At 41.4% G+C, this 22,630-nt stretch overlaps 2 protein-coding genes across 2 annotated transcripts; both read right to left on the reverse strand.

Annotated features, from left to right (window-relative positions):
• Positions 1-2,066: 2,066 nt before the first annotated feature.
• Positions 2,067-11,922, reverse strand: FETUB (fetuin B). Its single transcript, XM_053986589.1, has 7 exons — positions 11,604-11,922; positions 7,176-7,286; positions 5,710-5,797; positions 5,018-5,184; positions 4,080-4,193; positions 3,072-3,155; positions 2,067-2,590 (listed from the first exon to the last, which is right to left on the reverse strand). The coding sequence occupies exons 1-7, from the start codon at positions 11,823-11,825 to the stop codon at positions 2,174-2,176; spliced, it is 1,203 nt and encodes a 400-aa protein (XP_053842564.1). The 5' UTR covers positions 11,826-11,922; the 3' UTR covers positions 2,067-2,173.
• Positions 11,923-15,559: 3,637 nt separating this feature from the next.
• Positions 15,560-22,327, reverse strand: AHSG (alpha 2-HS glycoprotein). The gene is made up of 7 exons (XM_053986590.1): positions 22,045-22,327; positions 20,555-20,665; positions 19,332-19,416; positions 18,327-18,490; positions 17,929-18,042; positions 17,016-17,096; positions 15,560-16,187 (listed from the first exon to the last, which is right to left on the reverse strand). Exons 1-7 carry the CDS (start codon positions 22,246-22,248, stop codon positions 15,912-15,914), a joined length of 1,035 nt encoding a protein of 344 aa, XP_053842565.1. The 5' UTR covers positions 22,249-22,327; the 3' UTR covers positions 15,560-15,911.
• Positions 22,328-22,630: the final 303 nt, after the last annotated feature.

The following is a 22,630-nucleotide window of genomic DNA, read 5'->3' on the forward strand; positions in this document are numbered from 1 at the left end:
CAGGATCTCTAGGGATGATACAGTATCATAAAAGCTTCAGAAACAATATTTTATTGATTTTGTTTTGAAGAAATGCTCTTACAGATCTGGGGGCAACTGGAAAAAGGCTTTATGGTTTCATACAAACCCCTTAATTATTGCAAATATCAGTGTACTCCTGGCCACAGATGACATTTCTTTCCTATGTTCATTCTTTTTCTTCTTGTCTTCTCATTTATTTATGTTTGTTTTTGTCAGTACAATTACCATGTCTGACTTCAGTGAAATCGATTTTTTTTTGGCTGCAGGCTGTCGAGTGTCCCTGTGGCTTTTATTATAAAGCAGTTAATATCACCTATCTCAAGGAAGAATTAGGCTGATTTTTTAAATCATTGTTTTTCCTGCACAGCAGCATCACTAGAGCATAACAATCTCAATAGCCTGGATTTGATCCTTCACCAGCCAGAATTATGTGCAGAGGCTTCACACATGTGTAGGCTCTTCCACATGCTTTAAGTGAGGTATGAAGCATTAAGAAAAAAATAATCTCTCTTGAGATTTTCTACGGGAAATAAAAAAAATAGGCTAAGCTCTTCCCATTATGATTAAGAAGTTTACCCACAAAATAGCAAAACCTCACTAGCTTTTATTGCTACCCAGTGCTGCAGTGCTGTTCCCTGTCCGTGCCCTGTGCCGTGCTGTGACCCTCTAAGGCCCGGGAGCGTCGCTGTTCGGGGGTTTTTGGTGCGGGGTGCCAGTGAAGCGATACGCGGAATAAATAAATAGACTCCATAACCTGGGGTAGTTATGAAGTGGGTATGTATGTCAGCGCCCGGCACAAGTGAGATAACTCTCCAAAACTTGTGCCCCGAGCCTCGGTCTGACCCACACTTTTATTCCCAAAGGTGTTCCACATGCAATACATTGCACAACTTTGCCGTGCATATTCAACCCCTGGCCCCGCCTGTCCTCGCCTCTCATGCTAAATAAATCCACGCCCTCCTGGGCGCGCGTGGTTTGCTGTGGTGGTCGTACGGGGGTCTCTCGGTGGTCCTGAGGCTGAAGATTGTGGTCTTCCTCATGACTGAACTTTTGAACTTTTCCTCTCTGCGCGTGCGCTTTTGGTCCTTTGGTGCTTATCTGAGTAGGTCTGTCAGTCTTGATAGGCTTGGAGACAGAGGAGCTTCTTTATCTGGGTTCTTTGCCTCTTCTGGTATTGTTCTTTATGCAAGAAGCTTCAGAAATTTGCATTTTCCTATGCCCTTTGTACCAGGCAGAGGTTTCGTAAGTAAAAGGTTAAAATTCAATACATAACTCTACAAGCTAAATTATAAATGCTTCATTCGTTTTGTTAACTTAACTCCAAAAATCTCTCGGTTTCACCAGGCTCAGCACACCGGGGCTCTTCCTTGGTGGCCTTGGGGACACAGGCTCCCGGGCAGTGCTGGGGGAGGCCACGGCCGGGGCTGTCCCGCCCCGCTTCCCTCAGGAGCTGCCTAAAGCCGAGGCTGCAGCGTCTGTGCCCTGCCCGAGCTGCAGCTCCTGCTGCACGGCAGCCGTGCCTGCGCCCGGCCCCAGCCGCAGAGGCAGCTCCAGACCTGCAGCCCCGTGTCCCTCACGCTGTCCGGACACCGCTGGGCTGTGCCTGGCTCGCTGCCGTGACCACACACACCATGCTAACTCACGCCCAGGGCTCGCCGCCAGGCCTGCCTCCCTGCCCCAGCAGTGAAGTGGCTCCTTCAATAACCTGGCCGTGCCCTGCTCGGCTCCCTCAGGCACCGCAGGACGGGCCCCTGCCCCGCCAGCCTGGCTGTCGCACTTGGCTCATCTCCCCATGCCTTGGGGAGCAGCCATCCCCCTCCGGGCCTTGACGGATTTTGCTACCAAGGATATTTTTTTTTCTGATGTCTTTGGGCTGTCTCAGCCCTGCAAGTTCTTTTATCCTGCACAGTTACCTTTCCTTCATGCTCTGCCTGGTGGGGGAAATTTGAAAATTAAAAGCCAAATACTTTTGTTGGAAAATGCCTCGGTTAAATTTCTTGTCCCAATCTGTTCTTGTGCTTTCGTAAAACTGAGAATGCCAAAGATGACTGTAACAAACTGTTTATTTATTTGAAGGTGTTACACAAATTGAAAACCATGTTGCCATTTTACTGTTATTTTGTTGCAGATAGTTGAGGTGCTTGGGTGTTGGCTAGACTGTGGTAGGCTTTCTAGTTATCAGAGGATGGAGGATGCCTTCTGTCTGCTTTGCTTCTCCTGGACATGAATCTGATAGAGAAGGTTCTTCAGGAAAAGGGAGAAGAATGGGTCCAGTGACTGGTTTGGTTAAATCTGGTTTGTTTACTTGAGTCTTTTCTCCATCACACTTGTGGGCAGATCCTACAGCCTTAGGAGGAACTGGCTTTCTGTCTTTATGTTCATTTTGACTTTCTCTTAGGTTATGGAAAGTGATGTCCTCATTTGAAGGGGGTAGAATTTTAACCCAGCCCACTGTTTTTTCCAGGTGTGGGGAAAAAGGATTGGCATCTGAAGGGGAAGCCTGTTGATCCTGCATGGATTTTCCAGGTGTCTGATTAGCTTCCTGGTTTTCCTCTTCAGTGGCAGGATCCTAAATAACAAGGAATAAGCATTATCTAAATTGAAGCAGTTCCAAATTCCTTCAGATATGAAGATTACCCCTCACACTAAGGATCTGCTGCATCTCTAGTCCTCCAAGACCAGCTACAGAACAGAAGCTCAAAGGCTAAATGGATGTAACTGCTTCTTGTGCCAGTGGAGATGGGTGCATGAAACTTGGGTAACTACAGTAATATCCCCTTGCATTCTCTTTGTGATTTACAATTTCATTGTAGGGTGTTCTGAACACATTCTGCAGGATTGTCTCTATACTCACTCTATTGCCTTTTTATCCACCCAACAACAGCCCGTTTTATCACAAGAGAGATTTCTTCCTGATCTGGCCTTATCACTTTCTTGAAGCACATCTTTGTGAATAAGAAATCTTAAAAATGGCTAGGCTTTCAAAAGTTCAATACTTGTTTTGTAAAGGAGTATTACTCTTGCAATATTAAGATTAGATTAAGAAATACCTGCTGAGTGAAGATTTCACAGGATATTGTGACAAACTGTTCCGCACGACTGTTTACTACGGAGCCTTTGCAGAAACCGATTTTCTGTAAGAAGAAAGTACAAGCATCTTTTCACATGGAGCCCTGATACTAAGCTCCTATCTTGTAAAGTAAGTGATTATGAAAGGCTGAATAGTTATAGCTTTTAAGTGTATTTGTAGGGATAAACAGCTTGGGCAAATTTTTATTTTGGGATTGGCAACCTCACAAAGGCAGGCAGTGTTTTGATAAAGGCCCTGTGTTTGCAAAGGAGGGTTAGGTAACACAATAGCAAAACTAAGCTGGCTACTAAAGGCCAAACTACAACAGTTTGCTTAAGTTCTCCTGCAGCTATATCCCTATGCAGGCAAGTTCTGTGTGAAACATAATATAATTTTCCACACAGAACCAATTTCACGCCATACTAGTGAAAGAAACTGTGACAAAAATACTGTTTCTAGTCGTTGTGTATAGGTATATACATCTTTAGTTATTATGGCTATAAGTATCATGGCTTGGATCTCACTTAAGATGGGGCTTGAAATGTTACCTCTTGACAACAGTTTTCCAGTTTATCTTACATTTTTTTTCCTTAGTTCCTAAATGTTTTCCTTAGCTGACCTGATCGTAGTATGAATATACTCTTCATGCATTGTTAGTGATTTATTGTCTATGTCTGTTTCTTTGGAGGAAATCCTTTAGACTCATTCAATTTTGTGAGGTGATTGCTACTCCACCTTTTTCTGAATGGTATTTTTTTTGTTTTCTTTGCTTATAGACTTCTGGGAAGAATTCAGAACTCTTGCTGAAATGTTTCTCTATTCTAAAGCAGTCTGTAGACTTGCAAGACACTATAGAGCTATGATCCATAAAAAGATCACTGTGGATTTTGGTTCTTGTCTGCAAAGAGCCAAGGAAATAAATACTAAATATTTGCTGAGGAATCATAGTATCTGGAAAACTGGTGTTTATACAAGGAAATGTACTTACAGCTACTTCTGGTGGAAGTGGCTCACACATCGAGATGTCAGCAACCACGTCATCTTTGGAGCAAGATGTCTCCTGAATTAAAAACTCCACAAAATGTGCAGGACCAATGACCCACTGTAAATGAGAGGCCAGTGGCAATTAGAACTTGTGCATGGGTCAGGAAGAATAAAGAATTTCTACTGAGCTTGAAATTTATTAAAAACTCCTGCTATGGAAGGAACAGGTGATACCTGGGCATTACTGTTAGTTGTTTTACAGTGATTTTTTTTTTTGCCAGTGCTGCTTTATTGCCTGGTCATTTTTTTACTTCTTATATATGCACAATCTTAATAACTCATAGATTGGTGTAGTGGAAATGGGTTTACATTTTGTCATAAATTAGCATCCACATAGAACTACATAGCCAAAGACCCTCTTCAGTGTCTTGTTGACAATATCTGGTTGTTTTAATGAACAAGATCATTTTACTATTTCTGAAATTGGGGTTAGAAAATTGAAGGGATTAAATAGTATATTGTAGTAATACCAGACAGTTTAGATAAAGAAAAACTTTGCTATCTACACATACTGAATTTTAGAGAGACTAGATAATACTGTGGTAAACAAAGAGTATTTAGCCATGAGATCATGAGCTCTCTGTTAGTCTAAAATTAGTTCTAAACCATGCTTATAATCATTCAGTGAATTACAGGTATGTATTGGAAGGTATGACTGTGCTTTATTAAATAATTTCTATTAAGGGAAATGTGAATTCATGGTGGTGGAAGAAGAAAGAGTTAACAGTGAAGCTTTTCTGAACTTTGGAAGTAAGTCTATGTCTTGACTTCTGCATTTCTTTTTGCAAGAAATGGAATCAGAGACTTGGATCACAAAGATCAGGAATATTCTTAATAGAAGGATTCTTGAGGGCTCAGCCAATCAGATGAGCCTTGGATTACCTGCATTGAAGCTCTTGTGACATTGAGGACTGAGAAGTAATGAGTTTGTTCACTCTCTCCATTGAACTTGGCAAGGCTTCGGACAGCAGCCTCCAAGTATTCAGGCTTAGTTGGAGAATCATCAACTGGGCAGTCAGGACACACTGACCAAATATATTTGCCTGGAACTTTTTATTCAAACACAACAATGTTGTTAGAGAAGACATAACCATAAAAGCATTGCCAGTGTAGGTCACTGTAAATGCATCTATACCCCAACCCTGCCTACTCGTCTTCCACTCCCCTGGAGTAAGAATATGTGGTTTGCACCCCTCAATAATTTTGAATCTTTATGTATTTACAGACCCATAAAAATGTTGCAGTGGAGGCAGATACCAAAGGAAAAATTCAACCTATTCACAGTGGGCTTGCTGTTTTTCCTTGCCTTTCACAAACCCACAAAAACGTTTTTTGGTTCAGAGGGTAAAAGCCCATCTAGAGGCTCTGCTGAGTGTCCCAGAGGTTAAAACAGTTATTACTGAACTCTTTTGAGCTGCATTACCTCCCTGGCCTTATGATCACTGACTTGAGAAAATCAGGGCAGCTGAAGCTGAAGATACTGCAGAGTCATAATTACATTTAAAATTTAAAGTAATGCTATTTGGCAAAGATTTTTTTCCAGTTCTCTTATAAAAAGTATGTTAAAGACATACCTGGTTGTAAAGTGCACTCATAAGTATTCAGATGAGCAATATTTCTTGCCTGATTAATATAGATAATTGCTTTGCATTGACCGTAAACCTAAAACAATATGAACATTTAGAAACAATTAATATTGTACCCTTTACTGATCATCTAGTACCTAGACAGGAGTGGTTTATTTTCCTCTTGCATTTCTGGAATTCTTTTCAATACAAAAGTTTTGTTAATACTCAAATGACAATGAAGCATATTTCTAAGCATCTCATTTAAAAACAAAAGGCCAGCTCATCCCCTGGTGTGATTCTGAGCTATACAGATGCAGTGCTTGACTGCTGGGTGGCCTGCCCAGGGCCACTCTTCTGGCAGCTGAGAAGTGCCCAAGTGTCACAGAGTGCTCCTGGGTCTCTGTCCTGGGCTGGCTCTATGTCTGGAGCTCAGAGAGTTTACACCCAGAGATAATTCAGATGGATCCAGTCACCTGTCTTCCACTTTCCCCCTTTTCCCTATAATCATAGGGAGAGTGGTAGGAAGGACCATAAATCAGTTTTGTGGCATAGTAGGGTCATCCTTGCACACAAAAAAACTCTGACTTTATGGCTGAAAAAAATATTGACCTATTAATATCCATTGTGCTTTTATATTTAAGAGTTGAAAGTATGCTCTCTGAGAGCTTCTTAGATATTCCTACATGTGTGCTCAAGGCCTCTGGACATGCATTTCTTGGCTTCACTGAAGCCATATAAACCATATAGGCTTTGTGCCCTTTTTCTGCTGAAAACACTGTAATGAGAAGTGAGTAGAATTTTTTTTTTTCTAGCTTTTCATTGAAAAGTTAAAATTGATTGGCCTTAGAAGCAGTCCAGGAAAATTTAATCATAACTTTATATATAGATATATATATGAGAGCCTTGTTCCTTGTCATTCTTCATTTTCTAAGAGTTTTTTTTTCAGTTGTTCAGAGCAGTTTTTGTCACCTGTAGCAACAGTCTTGGACCACTTTCTGTCTTTGCAGCTTATCTTGCTGAGATTTCCTTTTTCTCCTATTTCAGTGCAATTTTTGCAAAGTTGTCAGAATAAAAGTGGAATTAAACTAAACCGAAAATCACATGTTATATAAAAGTATGTTTTTTTTAATTCCCTCCTTGACAGGCTGTCTTTAAAATACACTCTTATAGGGTTGCTATAAAAAGTAAACCATTACTCTAAATAGTGTCCTAGCATGACTATTTAGTTTGGTCTCTTTATTAGCTCTGGTCAAAAATTTTCTTTTAATTTCCACTTTTTAAAATAAATCTTACCAGTCTATAAACTGACTAGAAGGTTACAGAGTAAAATTGTGGATGTTATAGAATGGCCCTCAATTTTTTTTCTAAGCTTTGCTGCCCACTAAAAATGCAAGTGTAGGGTTTTTGCAGTCATCAGTAGTACCTGAATAACTCATCATATGTGAGATTAAATAGAAAAATAAAATCCTTACAGTTGAATGAGCAGGTCTGGTGTTACAGTTCTTCCACAACTTTTTGCTGAGTACATGGCACTCAGTATCTACGACATCCAAGATGAGATAGAAGACAGAACCAGTGATCTCCTGAAAACAAGAAACAAAAGGGTCACATCCCAATTTTGTATCAAGAAAAGTAGGGACTCATAAAAAGGAGAAATGAAGAAATGGAAAACACACAGGTGGAATGCAGAGATATCCTGAGAACTGAACATCTCTGTGACAAAAGTGGCAAATCAGGTGAAATTCAGGTCCTGTTAGAACAGGCTTGGTCATGCAGCTAACCAGCTTTATAGAAAGAACAGTCCTTTGGTCAGTTTAATTCTTCTGATTCTGGAACCAACCAGAACCCAAGAATAAAGGCTAAACATGTTGATGTTTTCACTGTCAACTGCATTTTATTATCAGATCTGAAAGGTATGTTATTTTGCCTGAAATAAGAATGAGATTGTAAATACCACAACTAACAAAAAACTGCGAACATGGAACATTCCCAGCAGGCATTAGAGAGAGAAATATCTTATTTCTTAGGGCAGTGTCTTCTTCAAGTCTGGATGCTTTGCACTTGCTGTAAAGAGGCAAAGGCTGCATTGATAGAGAAGCTTAAATATTCTCTCAGCTGTCAGGGAGTTCTGTGAGAGACCTTGCAGAGTCACATGGATGTCTCAGACTCACATAAAGCTTCAGTCCAGTTCTGACCTGTGCTTAAGTCCAGAAACCTTTATTCAGTTCACTGCAGCACAAAGCAATTCAGGCTCATCTTTCCAGGCAAGAAGTACAAGGAGGGACTAAAAATACAGCTCTGTATATCTAGTGCTTACATCGTGTAGTGCAGGAAGATGAGATGCTGCATGGTGCAGCTCCTCATTCTGCTTCCACTGTAGACATGGGTAAGCACCTTTCCAGCATATTTATCAAGGATACAGCTTAGTTGGATCATGTTTTATTTATATCCTTAGTGGAAAGCTGGATGTCATTTATACAACCTAAAGAACTTAGATGTGAGCGTTAGCTGCATGTTTAGACTGAGATTATGTCTTTGCTGCAGGGGGAGAAAAACCAAAACTGAATGGCAGCAGTGTTCATTCATCCCTGCTTGATTTCATTGGTTTGTGGAGAAAACTCTAAATGGGGCAACAGTCTTGTGGAAGTCTGGGGCCAATATCTGTATCATTTTGACTTTAGTTCTGGTCTCTGTTTAACAGTGTCTATATGTCAGTCCATAGGGCCTATGAAGCTGGAGTACTGTTGGCTTTTTTGTCTTCATACTGCTTAGAAAACCACTAAGTGGTGTCTGCTCTGGAGCTCTGAGCAGATTGAGAGATACAAACTACTCTGATCACACCTATAGAGATCTGAGGGATGGTGATTTTATGTGAGCTCTACCATGTACACTAGTAATACTAAACCCTTTAAATATGAAAGGGCAAAACTAAAACAAATATAAAGAATTATTAAATTGTTTTGTTACCATTGTCTCTTAGTTCTATTCTTATATATGCAACTTCTCATGCTTTCTACTATTTTTTGTATATTCAAATTATCTTTTTTTCCTAAGTGTTCTATAAAGTGATCTGGTAATGCCTTACGCTGAGATCTCAGGGCTTGCTTACACTAATCCTGAGGTTTAATTTGAAGGCTGTGGAAAGATCAAAAGTTATTTTGACAAAGAGTGACACTGAGGTGCAGCAGTGCTGTTTGTGCAGTGCCACAGCAATATCCCCACACCTGGCTGCAGAGATCCTTCTGTGGAAGGGACTAATCATAATTTTCTGTTTACATACAAGATATCTAAACACCATGATGATAATTCTCTTTAATATGATAGCTAATACAGCCTAAATCAGTAAACACAAAGTAAGACCAGTCAAAAAGTAACTGCTATTTGCTGAAAATGTGTTTTGGAGTAGTGCAGCATTTGGTACAAATTTGTAACTTTAAATGTAAGAAAAAAGCCATCACTAAGACTATCCACATGAAGAAGAAATAGCCAAGAAAAATGTACATCTTTAAGGGGTCTTATATTTGGAATTGGTGACTTGAGCTTTCAAACTGGTTGTTAAGGTATTCTGGAGGCAAAAGCACACAAATACCTCATTAAAGAAATGTTCTTATAATCAAATGTGTTTGGTGTTAGATATGTTTCCTCAGCTGAATCATGAATATTTATTATAAAGAGTGGTGATCTTAGAAACACTAAATGTTTCTAGATTTTGGTCTCCCAAAATTGTAGACCAAATTGTATTTCTTGTTGCCTATAGGTCTCTTGTATAATACCAGCTCTAATAAGCAGATAAGTTTGTTACAAAATCTACACATCTTTTGGTCTACCTGCTTCTGTATGTATCATTCTCCCCCAGAGAAATGATAATTTGGAGCTTATTCAGAGCTCGGCAGATCACTGAAGATTTAATCATCCTTATTTTAATTTTCATTGCAAGACCATTATGCAAAGGCCTTTTGATATCTGCTTAGTATTGAATAAAAAGTTGTATATCTTTCCATTGCCAAAGAGATCCTTCCTCAGCACTGCAGGTGCCAGGCTGCAATGTGTGCTGGGCACTGGGAGCCAGAGGAGATGTGGCATAAGGGTGACCTGGTGCAAGGGGAATAAATGAAATATTTTGGCATGTTTTTGTAATTTTGGTTAAGTGCCTGTCAGTGAAGCTAATCATGAGTATCTTGTATGAAAGCAAGCTCTGTCCTACTTGCATATAAGTTAATAGCAGATGGCTCATTAGTTTCAATTAGAGCAAAGCTGAACCACAGGTTGCTTAAGGGCAGATTTAAATTTGAAGTAACTTTGAAAATGTTTTTATCCTCAGTACTGCTTAAGAAAGTGAAAGGAAGGACCACTGACTGGTGCACAGGGAAAAAAAAAAAACTTCTTAATTTTTTTGAGAGGAATGGGAGGTGGCATAAGGATGTTACTGTCCATGAACCTATAAGTACTGCTCCTTTTGTACTCAGTTCCAGCAACCATGGGACAAAAGGCTTAGAATGTCTAGTTTGTTATTGCAATGTCTCGAAACACATTATTTACAGCATACAATAATAGGTGAAAAAAAAAAAAAAGAAATCATAGAAGTAAATAAGTAAATTAAACCCACAGATGAACAAAGTATGCTTGCTCTAAAGCAATAAGTTAAGTCTTTAGGAAACTGAGTGACAGACAAATCACAGCCCAGGACCAAAATTCTCCAGTGTTGAGATATCTTTGGCACAGGTGAAGGGAGAAGTAGAGAGATAAGTGAGGTGGTTTGCAGAATGTCTGCCCCTACCATGCTGCACTCTAGAGTGGTCATAGGGGGCTCTAATTATTGTCAATAGGGAATAGCCCCAGGATGGGGTCTGAGTACCAAACTCCATGAAATAGCCCCAGGAAGGGGTCTGAGCACCTAAGTCCCTGCTTGGTGATGTGGATTCTGGGCCAGTTCACCTGCATCATGCAGAAAAATTGTGAAGAGACCTGATCCAGTTGCTCAGCAGGCACATTCTGTCACCTGAGCAAGGCAATACAGAGAACATAGTACAAAACACAGCAGAGCATCTTTAGCTGTGAGATCTGGGGTTGCTGGAGTCCACAGTGTGCCTGCAGGTGCCATGTCCTTGTAAGAGCAGCAGGAAGAAATGTCATATCCTTGCCAGCACAGATCTTCAGGCATCTGGCAACGAGCCTAATTTTCTTTAGCGTTCAGAACTAAGCCTTTCAGGTAAGCTTATGGGAAGTGAGCAGGCATTGCAGGGAATGCTAGCAGCAGGCTTCCATAGTGCCTAATCTGCTGCAGGCCCTTGTGAATTCATTTCAGGCTGTCCTTAGTTAGTGCCAGTAGATTCAGTTATTGTAGCACAAAATTGTCATAAATTAAGCTCACACAGAGAAATACAATACTTGAGGAAATTGAAGTGATATTCTGTAGGTATTTCCAGTGCATTTTTTGCCCTTGAACTGGTTTCAGGTTTCTTCTGGAGAATGAGTCATCTTTTAGAAGTCTGTGAAGGAATTCCTTGGTCCCAAGCAGGATGTGTTTACACCTGTTAGTGCTCATATCTTTTGTGCAAAACACACTCTGACTTACTAGCCTTTGCACTCCAACTGCTCAAGGCAGTGGGAGGAAGGTGTAAAATGAAATTAAATCAGAGTAGTGGTGTTTCATATCAAATTTGAACTGATGCCTGGAGCTATTCCAAGGGCCTGCAGCAGAGAGTCATGACTGAGATTTGCTCTCTAATTGCCCACAGTGTGATGAAATTGTTTCTAGTCTGTGCATAAAGCTGACATGGCCTCTGGAGTCCTGTGAATAGAGCTTTGCATTTGCCTTTGGAAGTATTTCTTCATTCAAGTAGATATTTCTGAGAAATAGACACAGGGAGGAGCATATATTGAGCAAGAGGGTGACTTACCTGCGGCTGTTCTAGGGCACTGACAATTCTGTAGAGGCTGAGTATGTAGCCCTCTTCTCGGTCAGCATTGACCTGGCGGAGGGCCAGGTCTGCAGCTTCCTCCACTGCGGCATCATCGCAGCGGGGGCAGAGCAGGGCAGCCCCTGCTCCTTGGGCAGGAGGGGCAGCAGTGCAGGAGCAAAGCACCTGCATGCCAAAGAGCACCCAAGCAAGCCAAACCATCCTGCTTAGAGAGCCAGTGCTGCAGATGAGGGTGGTCAGTCAGGATGGAGGGGCTGAGACCTGATGAGATAACAGACCTTTATAGTGGAGCCGTGTCTCTTTATAAACTTGTGCCCCCTTTTTATTGCATACTGACCATCACCTTTAAACCTACAGCTGCAACAGTAAACACTAAGTCAATGATTACAAGGTTTTACAGAAGTGTTGTTGCTCCCTCTGAGACCAGACATCACTTTTTCCTCCTGGCTTTCCATCTCTAATTTGGACTTCACTGGGCAGATCATGCGATTTTGACCTCATGGCAAGGGATAAGAATGCACACACAAAGCTGCTTCCTTAAGAAACCAGATTTGCTTGAATAAATCTATGTGCAGAACAGGTCTGGCTCCAATTCTGTTCTGTCAGTGATCCAGTTCTTCTGCCAAATAAAACGAAGACAAAGGTCTCAGTAATTTGAACATAAAATGGATAAATGCCACAAGGTTGACTGATTTTGCACTTTGTTAAGTGACAGTTTTAAACAAATATATTGACTCTATTATATGCAGTCAGTTTGGTTGTGATAGAAAGCTCAGTTTGGATTAATTCTGTGGGCATTTATATTCATCTGGATACCTACAGCTGAATGGTACTCCTTAGCCTTGGAGGCATTGACATCCCTCAAGGGTCATAGCAAATTCTTCCTGGAGAAACTTTAGTTTGAAATGACAGCAGTGTGCCTTGTGAATAAGCTGTCAGGACCTCCATGCTGGAGACAGGGGGGAATAGCTTTACAAGTAGCTTCTATCTTGAAGATTTGGAGAAGTGACAGGGACCATTACTAGGGGAGGATCCCAGTAAGTGTCACTGGTTTTCTACTGAGGGGCAATTCTGCAGCATTTCACCTTGAAGGATACCAGAAGCTGGGTTACTGTGTCCCTGGCTCTCATTTTTTGTCATGGGACTCTGTGATTGCACCTTTCTGCTGGAGGACACCAAGTACCTTTAAGTTTGAAAGTTCTATTGAATGAGGAAGAAAAAGTGTAAGTGAAGGGCATAATTGTCTCTTCAATACTACTGTGATGTTTGGAGTAGTTAAAGATTTCTACATTGCCACTTTTTTTACTGGCTGTGTAAAGAATCTTAGCCCAAAAGTGTTTAAACCATCTGGGAGACAGCAGAATGTGTCCCAGGGAATGTCCATAGAAAGCTGGGATTATAGATACAGCCAGAAGACCTGCAACAGCACTGGAGCTGAAACTCTTCTAAGACTTTGTTTGGTGGCAAAGGTGCAAAACTCTGATAGCAGGACAGAAGGGACACATGGCTGCTAGAGTGAGCCCCTCATGCATTGGGTGAGGGATAATGCATGGACTGTGTCCCAGAGGGATGGGATACAAGGGGTGAATGTTGAGAAACATTGCTGTAGCCATAGTACAGGAAGCACAGCAGCAGCGATGCAGACCCGCTCCCATTGTTCCTTGTGCCTGGGGATGCTTCCCCTGCGGCTAAAGGATAATAACTCATTTTCTTTATCCTTACAGTGCATGGCATTTCTATGGAGATGGGTGCCAGTTAGTACTGGCTGTGTCAGTGCTTCTTATAATAGGGGATTGTTATATCCCTGACTCTGTTCTTTGTACTTTTCCTCTGCTTGGAAAGGAAAAATTTCTCTGTTGAAGTGCTGACCTCAAAACATGGACACAGCTGGGAAATCCAAGCATGTTCAGCCAAAGCAGCACATGAAGTACATGAGCTTTTGCAAAGCAGCGTCTGAAAAAGCTGAAAAACATTGTCAGCCAGCAATGCAGACCTGGTGAAACTCTTCATGCTGCATTTAAAGGGAGGAGACATTTGTATTTCATGTACCACCATTTCATATGTCTCATTGCCCTGAGAATCAATTGTTAAGTACTGAATCTGTTAGTAAGGCCCAGGTACATGAAAATGGGGCTATACTGGTGGGAGACAAAGTGGTTGCTTCAAAGCAATCATGGAAAACAGATCTGTAAGGGGGCATGACATGTCCTTAAGAGGACAAGTGTTAAGGAGAAGATGAAGTGCAGCTACCAAAGTGGAATGCACTGAGAAAATTTTTTTCTTCCTGTTTTAGAAAACAAGGGATTGGTTTCACCAGGTACAGGAGAACATCTGTGAAGTATGGAGCCTGCAGATGTTTCTGCTACATATCTTTTCTTTGTGTGGTTTGGAAAGGCAACAAGAAACTGCAGCATTTCTGGATTTCAGGGATCTCCAGGGGCATGGATCCCTTCTATAAACATTGTTTCTGCCATCAGAAAATTTTCTAAGCCTGGAAAACACTCTCTCTTCTATAAATTAGTTTCTATTTCATTATATAGAAGACAATTTCTACAGTTTAGTAATGGTGATTCCTGGTTTAGAAAAGTTTTGTGTATCTGGTGCCACAGTGATGCAAAACAGAATTGTTGCAGTTTCATTAAATCCTGTGCTGTGTCTCATGCAGTGAGATAGGAAGACCTCTTATCTTACTGCATTAAGAGATTTCTAGAGCTTAATACTAGCACTTTTTGAAGGAATGGCTGCATGCAGGTTATACTGGAGTCACTGCTCTACAGAGAAGCAAAAACACCCTGAGCCACTGACTGGCTGTGGCTGGTGCAATTGCCCACAACACTCTTCCTGTAAAACTCAGCATTTGCTTGAAATGTGAGAGCAGCTGCCTTCGCAGGCAGAGCTTGCCCGCAGTGTGCTGCCATCACATTAGGCTGGGGTTTATAGAGTCTGGGCTGATTTCCCTTTTCTTTACACACCCAGCTGAAGCACTGGTGCAAGTGCCAATGACTTTTCCCTTCCCCATTGACACAGCAGAGCAGAACCTTTCTGTATTGTGATCTGTTGCACTATCACTAAGAGCAAGTGTTAGTTGTGTTGCTTACTGAGTCCTGGATGGTTGTAACTAGGAGTACAGGACAGGTTATTTGAAAGAGTTCAGAAATGACATGTGTTCTGCAATTTTTTGCTGCCTGCATGATAATTATCTTGTAGCAAGTGCTGTTCCTGGTTAAACATTCATGACTGTCTTTGAGACTGCTCCCCAGGGCCTGCAGAATTCCAGTCTGGCTGGCAGTAAAGATCCTTCTGGCCCCAGCTCCTTATTAATTTGCTACCTAGAATAGATTCTGCCTCTAACATGTGCCAGAAATTCAGGGAAGATTTGACTGCTACGATATTGGTAAATTGCCATTCCTGTCAGGGCCCTGTTATATGAGATACATGCCAGTCATATATTTTTTATTCCCTTGAATTGGTATTTCCTCATATGCACACAGACCATGCAGGACCCCATGATTGTACTGCACCTGTGTGTCTGCTGGAAGACAGACAATACACATGTATTTGGCTGCAGGGATTGATGCTTTCAGCCTGCCAGCAATGAGAGTGTCCTGACTCTCTGCTCTTTTCATAGACATGGATGCTCTTGTGCCATGTCCAAAAGTTTTGAGGTACTTCTGGTGGATATCAAAAGTAGGTACATGGTGGGAAACATTATAGGTGGAAGGGAAAAGTAATTTTTTCCTGCCACTTCTTTAATGTTATTGGTGTGTGATCAAAAGGGAGGACTGACCTGATTTTCTGCAGTGCTCAGCACCCACACATCCCAGTGAAGCTGATGAGAAGTGCAGGAGCTTAGTGTTTTTGAAATCAAGCCCAGAATATGACTCATAATGCTGTGAAGGAGATACTTGACAACTAAATGAAAATATATACAGATAGAAGGTAGCAAAGCTTTGAACATTTTATTGTGAACTAATCTTTCAGGTGGTGTTTCTGTCACAAAGCTACAACTGTTGTATAGCTCTTACAACAGTTTCACTGAAACAATATTTTCTGTATTTTAACTAGAGAATCCCTATATGCAAAGTAAACTACTGCTATATGTTGTAATCATCGATATTTTGGAGCAGGCCTTTGCAAGACCACGACCATGGCTCTGCTCTCTGGAGGGTAAAACTCATTCAGGCTCAGAGTCAAGCATTCTCACCTATTAGTAGCTGCTGTTGTGGTCTGTGTGTTGCTGTTGCCCTGATCCCTTAGTTTGGCTGCATTGCATGTCTGAAACACAGCCTAGATATCGAAATGGCGAATCTTCCCAGGGCAGGGAGGAGGAGGAGGCACAAAGCCAACTGGGCGAGGTACTTTGTCATGCTGAGCAGCCTCTGCAACTGCTCTCTTTGTTACTGATTTTGCTGAGAGCATGGAACGCAAAATTTCTGAAGAGCTGGATTCAGATGCAACGGGGTTATTGTGGAAAAGCCCAAGATTATGGTTTGTGACACCTACAGCACTGGGTGCTAGTCCTGCTGATGTGTCTTCACCTGGATGAGCATAGGTAACTCCAGGCTGGAAAATAAAAACAGGTCATGTTGGTTTTCAGCGATTTGGGGCTTTTCACATACAGGTAATTGATATCTAACTAGGTACCCTGCTCCCAAATAGCTATAGGCCTGTAACCCAGGTTCAAATGTTCCTGACTATCACAGAAGTCTGATTTGCATTGGAACCCATGCACAGGAACCCAGGAACACAATTTTATAGCCAATGAATCATTAGGACCAAATTCTATGCTATATGATCTTTCAGGGCCACCTGCACAGCTGATGAAACATTCAAGACCAGCTGTCTCATTTTCTCTTTCATATACCTCTTAGCTAATTACTGTTGAGCTACCAAGAGCTGCTGTCCATAGGAAGTGTTCAACCACCACCTAGTCCTCCTGAGACCAAATGTAGGCTAAAATACCTGGAGAGTATGGAGAGGTGCATGTTTCCCTCCCCTTGCTACAGCAGTGCGGGACAAGGTCCCTGAATTCAGTCATGTCTAAGGACTAAAAGCCTCCAACCTCACAATGCTGATTTCTGTTTTACATTTATCTGCCCCATCCCTTTAGATGAGCAGAGTTTGTTTCCCTTTGCCCTGATAGACATGTGAATCTCCCAGATGGTCAAGAGGGCAAATTGTGTCAAGCATGGATGGCAGACGTGACTTAATTCCCAGCACAGAAATCCATGGGATAATCAGGAGCTACCTTGCCTTGGCTTTTAGGATACAAAGTTATCACAGGTGGCTAATGCAGTCTACAATGAAACAAGTAAACTCAAGATGATGCCTTGTAACAGTATTAGTAGGCTAGAATGCCCAGAAAAGCAGGGGAATATCTGGAGCTGGTACCTGATGTCCATACAACTGGCAGTCCACCTGAAGGTCTTGTGAGGGACGTTTTACCATCACTGCTGTGCAGAAACCAAAATTCTGGCAAAGCAGAACACAGTTAAGAGAAAATAATTAGAAAATAGAGGGAGGCTGGATCAGAACTTTTAATTTCAGCACATTTAGAAATGGCAACTTGTTCTTGTGTTTTATCTGAGCAATAAAGCGCTTGCTTTTTAACCTACTGGGCTAAAAAAAAATCTCTAAATGCATAAGCAGCAAATAAGGGAAACTCCTCTGTTCTTCTATAGTAAGAGCCTTTCTATGTCTGGATATGAGGGAGGGATAGAATATATAAGAATCTAGGTAAAGAGCTCCCACCCCCTAAAACTGCTTAGGACTCAGTTTCATCAGAAACAGAAGAATTTTAACATGGTAAAGTATACAGTATAATTCTCAAGAGCATATATATCAGAACTGATAGCATTGGATTTGTAGGAGGGAGAAACAGTCTGGGTTTTTTGTTGTTGTTGTTGTTGTTGGGGTTTTTTTGTTTGTTTGTTTGTTTGGTTGGTTTTTTTTATGTGACTGTTTATTGTCCAGTACAAAGCGCCTGATTTTCTCAGGTGCTCATTTTAAGAACAAACAAAAATATATAGTCTATTCATTAAAAATATTCTGTCTTTGATCCTCAAGCCTTTTTCAAATGTATTCAAATCCATGAGAATTCAGTCCAGATACCTTAGAGAAAAGAGAAAGGTGTGATATAGCTTTAAGAATGATACATTGAAAAACATATCATGATGGTACACATCTCTTGCACTTTGATCCCCACAGGGGTCTATTCCTGCTCCAGTGCAAGCACATCCCAGCATGATGCTGCTTTTGTACCTCAGAGCTGGGGAGGCTGGGGCTGGTGTGCTGCCATACTCACAGACTGATCCTCAGGCAGTAGCTGACAAGCCCCCACGTTGGCTTTAGCTTCTTCTGCAGAGCAATTCGTGGCACCCACAGCAAACTCAGTAACAACAACGTGCCCTGGGTGATACTGATAAAACAGGAAAAATGTTTGACTGACTTTGCACTCAGAAACCGCAGAGCTGCTGAGAAAAGATAAAAGGCAAATGTTGTGGCTTCATCTCCCACTGGAATGAAAGGGAATCCTGTGGCTAAAATGACACATAATAGTTGGGAAATTAAAAGCAAATCAGGAGGGCGAATTAGAGCATGTAAATTGTGTCTGTTTGCAAACATAACTAGGTAGCAGTGCACAATTACTGTAGATGAAGTATTATGTTTACATGAAAGGCTAGACATAGCTCTAGAAATTACCTGTATTTTGGCTCTTCCGATCTCAAGGAGTCTGAGGTAAGAATCAGTGGTTTTGCTGTTGTAGTCATTGAGTGCAGCTGACACAGTCTCTAACACCTCTGTGTTGTTCAGACTTGCCAGCAGTGGACAGTCAGGGCAGACTTTGAGAATGTCTTCACTGGAGTCTGCAGGAGGAATAGATCATGTTTTGATCAGATTGTAAATTGTTTAGAAAGGCATTATAGGCCTATTCAGTAACACAAAGCACTGTTTAAAAGCTTGTCCCAAATTAAAGTGGCAGGAATTTTTCCAGTGCAGGCTATAGATGGCACTGTGTCACACGACTTGGCCAGTCAGATCTTTCTGCAAGGAAAAGTGCTGTGGACTTCAGTGGCACATTTTATGTGTTCTCACTCAGTTTTTAGAAAATTTTCTTTCTGGAAACCTCTCTATGACACCAGTGAAAAGGTGCTTCAGCTCACACAAGGAATGGTAGAAAAATGAAGATATCTTACCTCATTGGAATTGTGTTTGTGTGTGTTATTTCAGTCATCAGTTTTGACAGCAGTACTGTAGACATCTCGTACAGAGCAAAGAGATCTCATGCTGAGCAGGCAGAATAGACATTCTGCTTTCCCATGGCAGTATTGAAAATGCTGGATTTAGTAAAAAAGCTGCATCTGCCAATGGCACTCTGATGACCAACAAGCACAAGTAAACTCAGACCAACAAGGAATCAAATTCTTAAGGTTAAACTGCTGACTGAAAAGACTCAAATCTGGGACTTGCTCCCCAGTTAGTCTTACAGTATCTTAGTTGTCACAGTAAAGAGGAGCAAAGAGAAACAGTGGGTTTGTAAAGGAATGAAACCAGGAAAGGGGTCTGGATTTAGAAAACCCATTAACTGTTGTCCTTTATGCCATATTTATAGCCAGCAGTTTAGAATCAGAAAAGCTACTGAAGTGTAACCACTGCTATAAAAATACTCCAGCCTCTAGATTCAAACCTACAGAACAAAGCCTTTACCTGCATGTGAGTGGCATTTGCTAGCGAGTACAGATAATGTCCCATCCACCTTCTGCAGTTTAACATCACAGTCACCCTCAACTGCCTAGAGAGACACAAAAATCAAAGGGTTACATTGTTGGATTTTCTGATAAAGGGCCACTAAATTTCAAAGAATAGATCCTGGCTGACCATTCCTTGCAACACCAGTCTGATGGCAAAGGCACTGCTAGGCATGTCCTGATGTCTGTGATTTTGTAAAAGGCAGATCAGAGCTACAAAATCTGGATCCAAATCTGCATCTCAAAAGTATCAAAAGTACCAGGGTAGCAAGATTGTGGACATTTAGTACAGGTTTGTCTCTCATATAGAGCAAAGAATATAAATACTAATGAATTAAGACCTTCCGCAGAGCTGTTTGATAACGTTCTCACTAATCTCAGCTGGTCAGTGGCCATGGTAACAGCAGAGTGTGCTGCCTTCTGTGAGCAACATGATCCAGCAGGGAAGAGATGTCAAAGGCAAAGCTGGAGTCACTGGGAAGAGGGAACAGTAAGAGTTACCTCCCCCCTGATGGAAAATAGAATCTGAGCCCTGATGAATACAGGGGTAGATCATGATTCATATTTAGTGAGCTCTGTGAATTGGGCCCCATTCTAGAAACAGCAGGCTCAGACAACATTTCCACTGCTTTGGTCAGGGAAAGCGTCTCACAGCTGGATCACACTTGCATAAGAACAAAATATCAGAGGCCAGTAAATTCCAGCTGCGCGTTACTTCAAAGGCAGAGCCCTATCTGAAGGGAATAGCTCATCTGCAGTTGTAACTAGGAAGAGATGGCTTGGTGGAACTGCACCAGGTAACAACCCACATGTAGCCAAGGGAAGGGTATTTTTGCACACATTGACAGCCTGCCCTGTCTGGTTTGCAATGAGGCAGTGACTGAATCTGACTGAATCTGGAGCCCCTAAAGAAGGCCCCATGGCATTCATGGACTGTGTGTGGGATGTTATGTTGGCAGAGATCTGTCCTCTTCAGATAACAGGACATGAAAGAAATCCAGGAGTGAAGTCCTTCATGACATGAAGGCAGTGAAGTCAGCAAGGAGCTTACAAGTGGTTGGGTGGTTAAAGGCTGTTACAGGGATATGACATTTGCTTGGGAATCTGGTGCTAGCCTGGCCTCTGGCATCAACATATTGAACATGCACCTTTGGACCCAGCTGGTATTGTTCAGGTACTCACATGTTCTGCAAAGCTCCTCACTGTGCAATTTTCAAGAGGTGTAGGGCTGAGAATAGGGCACTTGGTCTCCAGTAAGTCAAGTTCAAGAAATATGATGTCATTATTTGGCCCCTGAAAGAAAAAAAAATAAACCATTGGAATTTATGTAATTTCTTCACAAAACATCACCAGATTTCTTCCCTGGGGCTGCACTTCCTCTGTTGCTGACTATCATGGGTAGCTCCAGGTACACACCAGAGTAAATGAAAAGGTATTTACTTTTAACTTCATAAAAAAACAAAAAAAAAAAAAACAAAAAAAAACAAAAAAAAAAAAAAACAGGACTCCAAATCTGGAGTAAGTCAAGATAATCACACTGAGTTTATTCCAGCTAATAAGGAACAGGCTCATAAATTTGGGAAAGTCAAGCTTGTATGTAGTGAGTCAGTTCTCTTAAGTTAACTTAATTTTATTTTGTTGGATAGCTTTAAAAAGACAGCAGCTTTATTTTTGATGAAAAAACATCATGTTTCTATAACCAGATCCCAAACACCAGTGAACATTGACCTGTCTCGCATAGTCCATTGGAATTACACTGAATTGCATCAGTTCCTTTGCATCTGTAACACAGGACACAGTTCCTTGTGTTCCCTAGGTCCCAGATTGATTCTGATATTTGAGTCATGAGTGATGCCATTTAAACCAATTAAGTCATTTTAGTGTAAAAGCCTTAATATGAACAAAGCAGTGTCTCCAGTGTTTTTGTATGGGTAACTCTGGACATGCTTCTAATCTCATTTATGTCTGTTGTAGTCTTTTCTAAACTTATCTTTTGGTATCCTCTCTTTCATAACAAGTAGAAAACAGCCACAGAGTTTCACTCATGTCTATCACTCATGTCATGTTTTCACTCATGGGACTATTTTCCATGTTTTAAGAGAATCAAAGGTTCTGAATTGGCACATACATTGTATTCATGGCCTTTTCTATGGCCTTTCTAGATGTCTACAATGACGGCAATAGATCTTAGGGGGAAAAAAGCCACTGTTATTTCCATTTAGACCCCTTGGCAGCTCAATGGGACATTAGGTAAAATTAATGCCTACTACAAAATCACAAATAGCATGGAGTTTTGATAGGTATGTGTTTAGCCAATAAGTAATTACCTGCATCTCAAAGATTATCCTCAGTTTTTCTCCAGATTAGCTACTGGGCTTACGAATCAGCACCTGGATTGATCTGCCCTAGCAAATGTGCTGCATTTGTAAATCGAGCCCTTTCTAGCATATTTCAAAAATGCCTGAACATTTCTCTCTCCCCCTCTGTTCTGCTCTTTGAGAGATACATTCCAGTGACCTGGATTCTCCACTGCTACCAGGTGTCCTTGCCCCATTTAAATCAACAGAGCCATGCTGATTTCCCCATGTGAGGATACAGCCCTTGCAGGCCCTCGGTGATTTCCAAGCATGCCCAGGTGAACACAGTGTTCTGCCTGCGAGCTCCTCACTTACCTGGGGTACCACGCGGATATCCTCGATTCTGTTTAAGGCAAACTTGTATCCATGATGACTGTGGCCATTAATGTAATTCACAGCAACTTCAGCTGCTGCTTCAGATTCTGGGTCATCACAGCCCAAGGGAGCAGGGGGAGCTGCTGGTACAGCTTTGTGAATTGGAAGCTGAACAAGCAGTATTAAAGCTACGAGTGCCTTCATGGCACCTGAGGAAAACTGATCCCTTTCAGAAATAAAGATCTAAGAATACAGCTCAGATGGTAGCTAGGTAGCGAGAGCTGGGGCCTCATTTATATAGTACATACCTCAGATTTACATGAGCACACGCCTGATATTTGTCCCAGTTCCAAGAAGCACTGCAAACAACAAAAGAGAAAAGTAAATGTTAGGACATCAAGCTGACTGATTAATTTTGGCCAAAGTAAATTTTATCAGGTAGGATATTGCGAAGTCTGCTAAAGCAGCTTAAGAAGAAAGCGTCAGCAAAAATGTAACACAATTTTTAGACACTTCTACCAACCAAATACTGTCCATGGAAGAGGAATGTGATCCCTTCTGTTAAATGTGTAGAGATGCTAGTGCT

The sequence above is a fragment of the Vidua macroura genome, chromosome 10 (genome assembly GCF_024509145.1).
Source record: "Vidua macroura isolate BioBank_ID:100142 chromosome 10, ASM2450914v1, whole genome shotgun sequence".
In the NCBI taxonomy this organism is placed as follows: Eukaryota; Metazoa; Chordata; class Aves; order Passeriformes; family Viduidae; genus Vidua; species Vidua macroura.

Excerpts from the sequence above, each read along its gene's own strand:
- FETUB (XM_053986589.1), bottom strand. The coding sequence starts at position 11,825 with ATGGTTTGGCTTGCTTGGGTGCTCTTTGGCATGCAGGTGCTTTGCTCC. Across the intron at positions 7,287-11,603 it reads GTGCCCTAGAACAGCCGCAG|GAGATCACTGGTTCTGTCTT; the intron begins GTAAGTCACCCT and ends TCTTGTTTTCAG. Across the intron at positions 5,798-7,175 it reads CCAGACCTGCTCATTCAACT|GTTTACGGTCAATGCAAAGC; the intron begins GTAAGGATTTTA and ends ATATTGTTTTAG.
- AHSG (XM_053986590.1), bottom strand. The coding sequence starts at position 22,248 with ATGAAGGCACTCGTAGCTTTAATACTGCTTGTTCAGCTTCCAATTCAC. Across the intron at positions 20,666-22,044 it reads ATATCCGCGTGGTACCCCAG|GGGCCAAATAATGACATCAT; the intron begins GTAAGTGAGGAG and ends TTTTTCTTTCAG. Across the intron at positions 16,188-17,015 it reads GCCAGTTGTATGGACATCAG|CCTGGAGTTACCTATGCTCA; the intron begins GTACCAGCTCCA and ends TTTATTTTCCAG.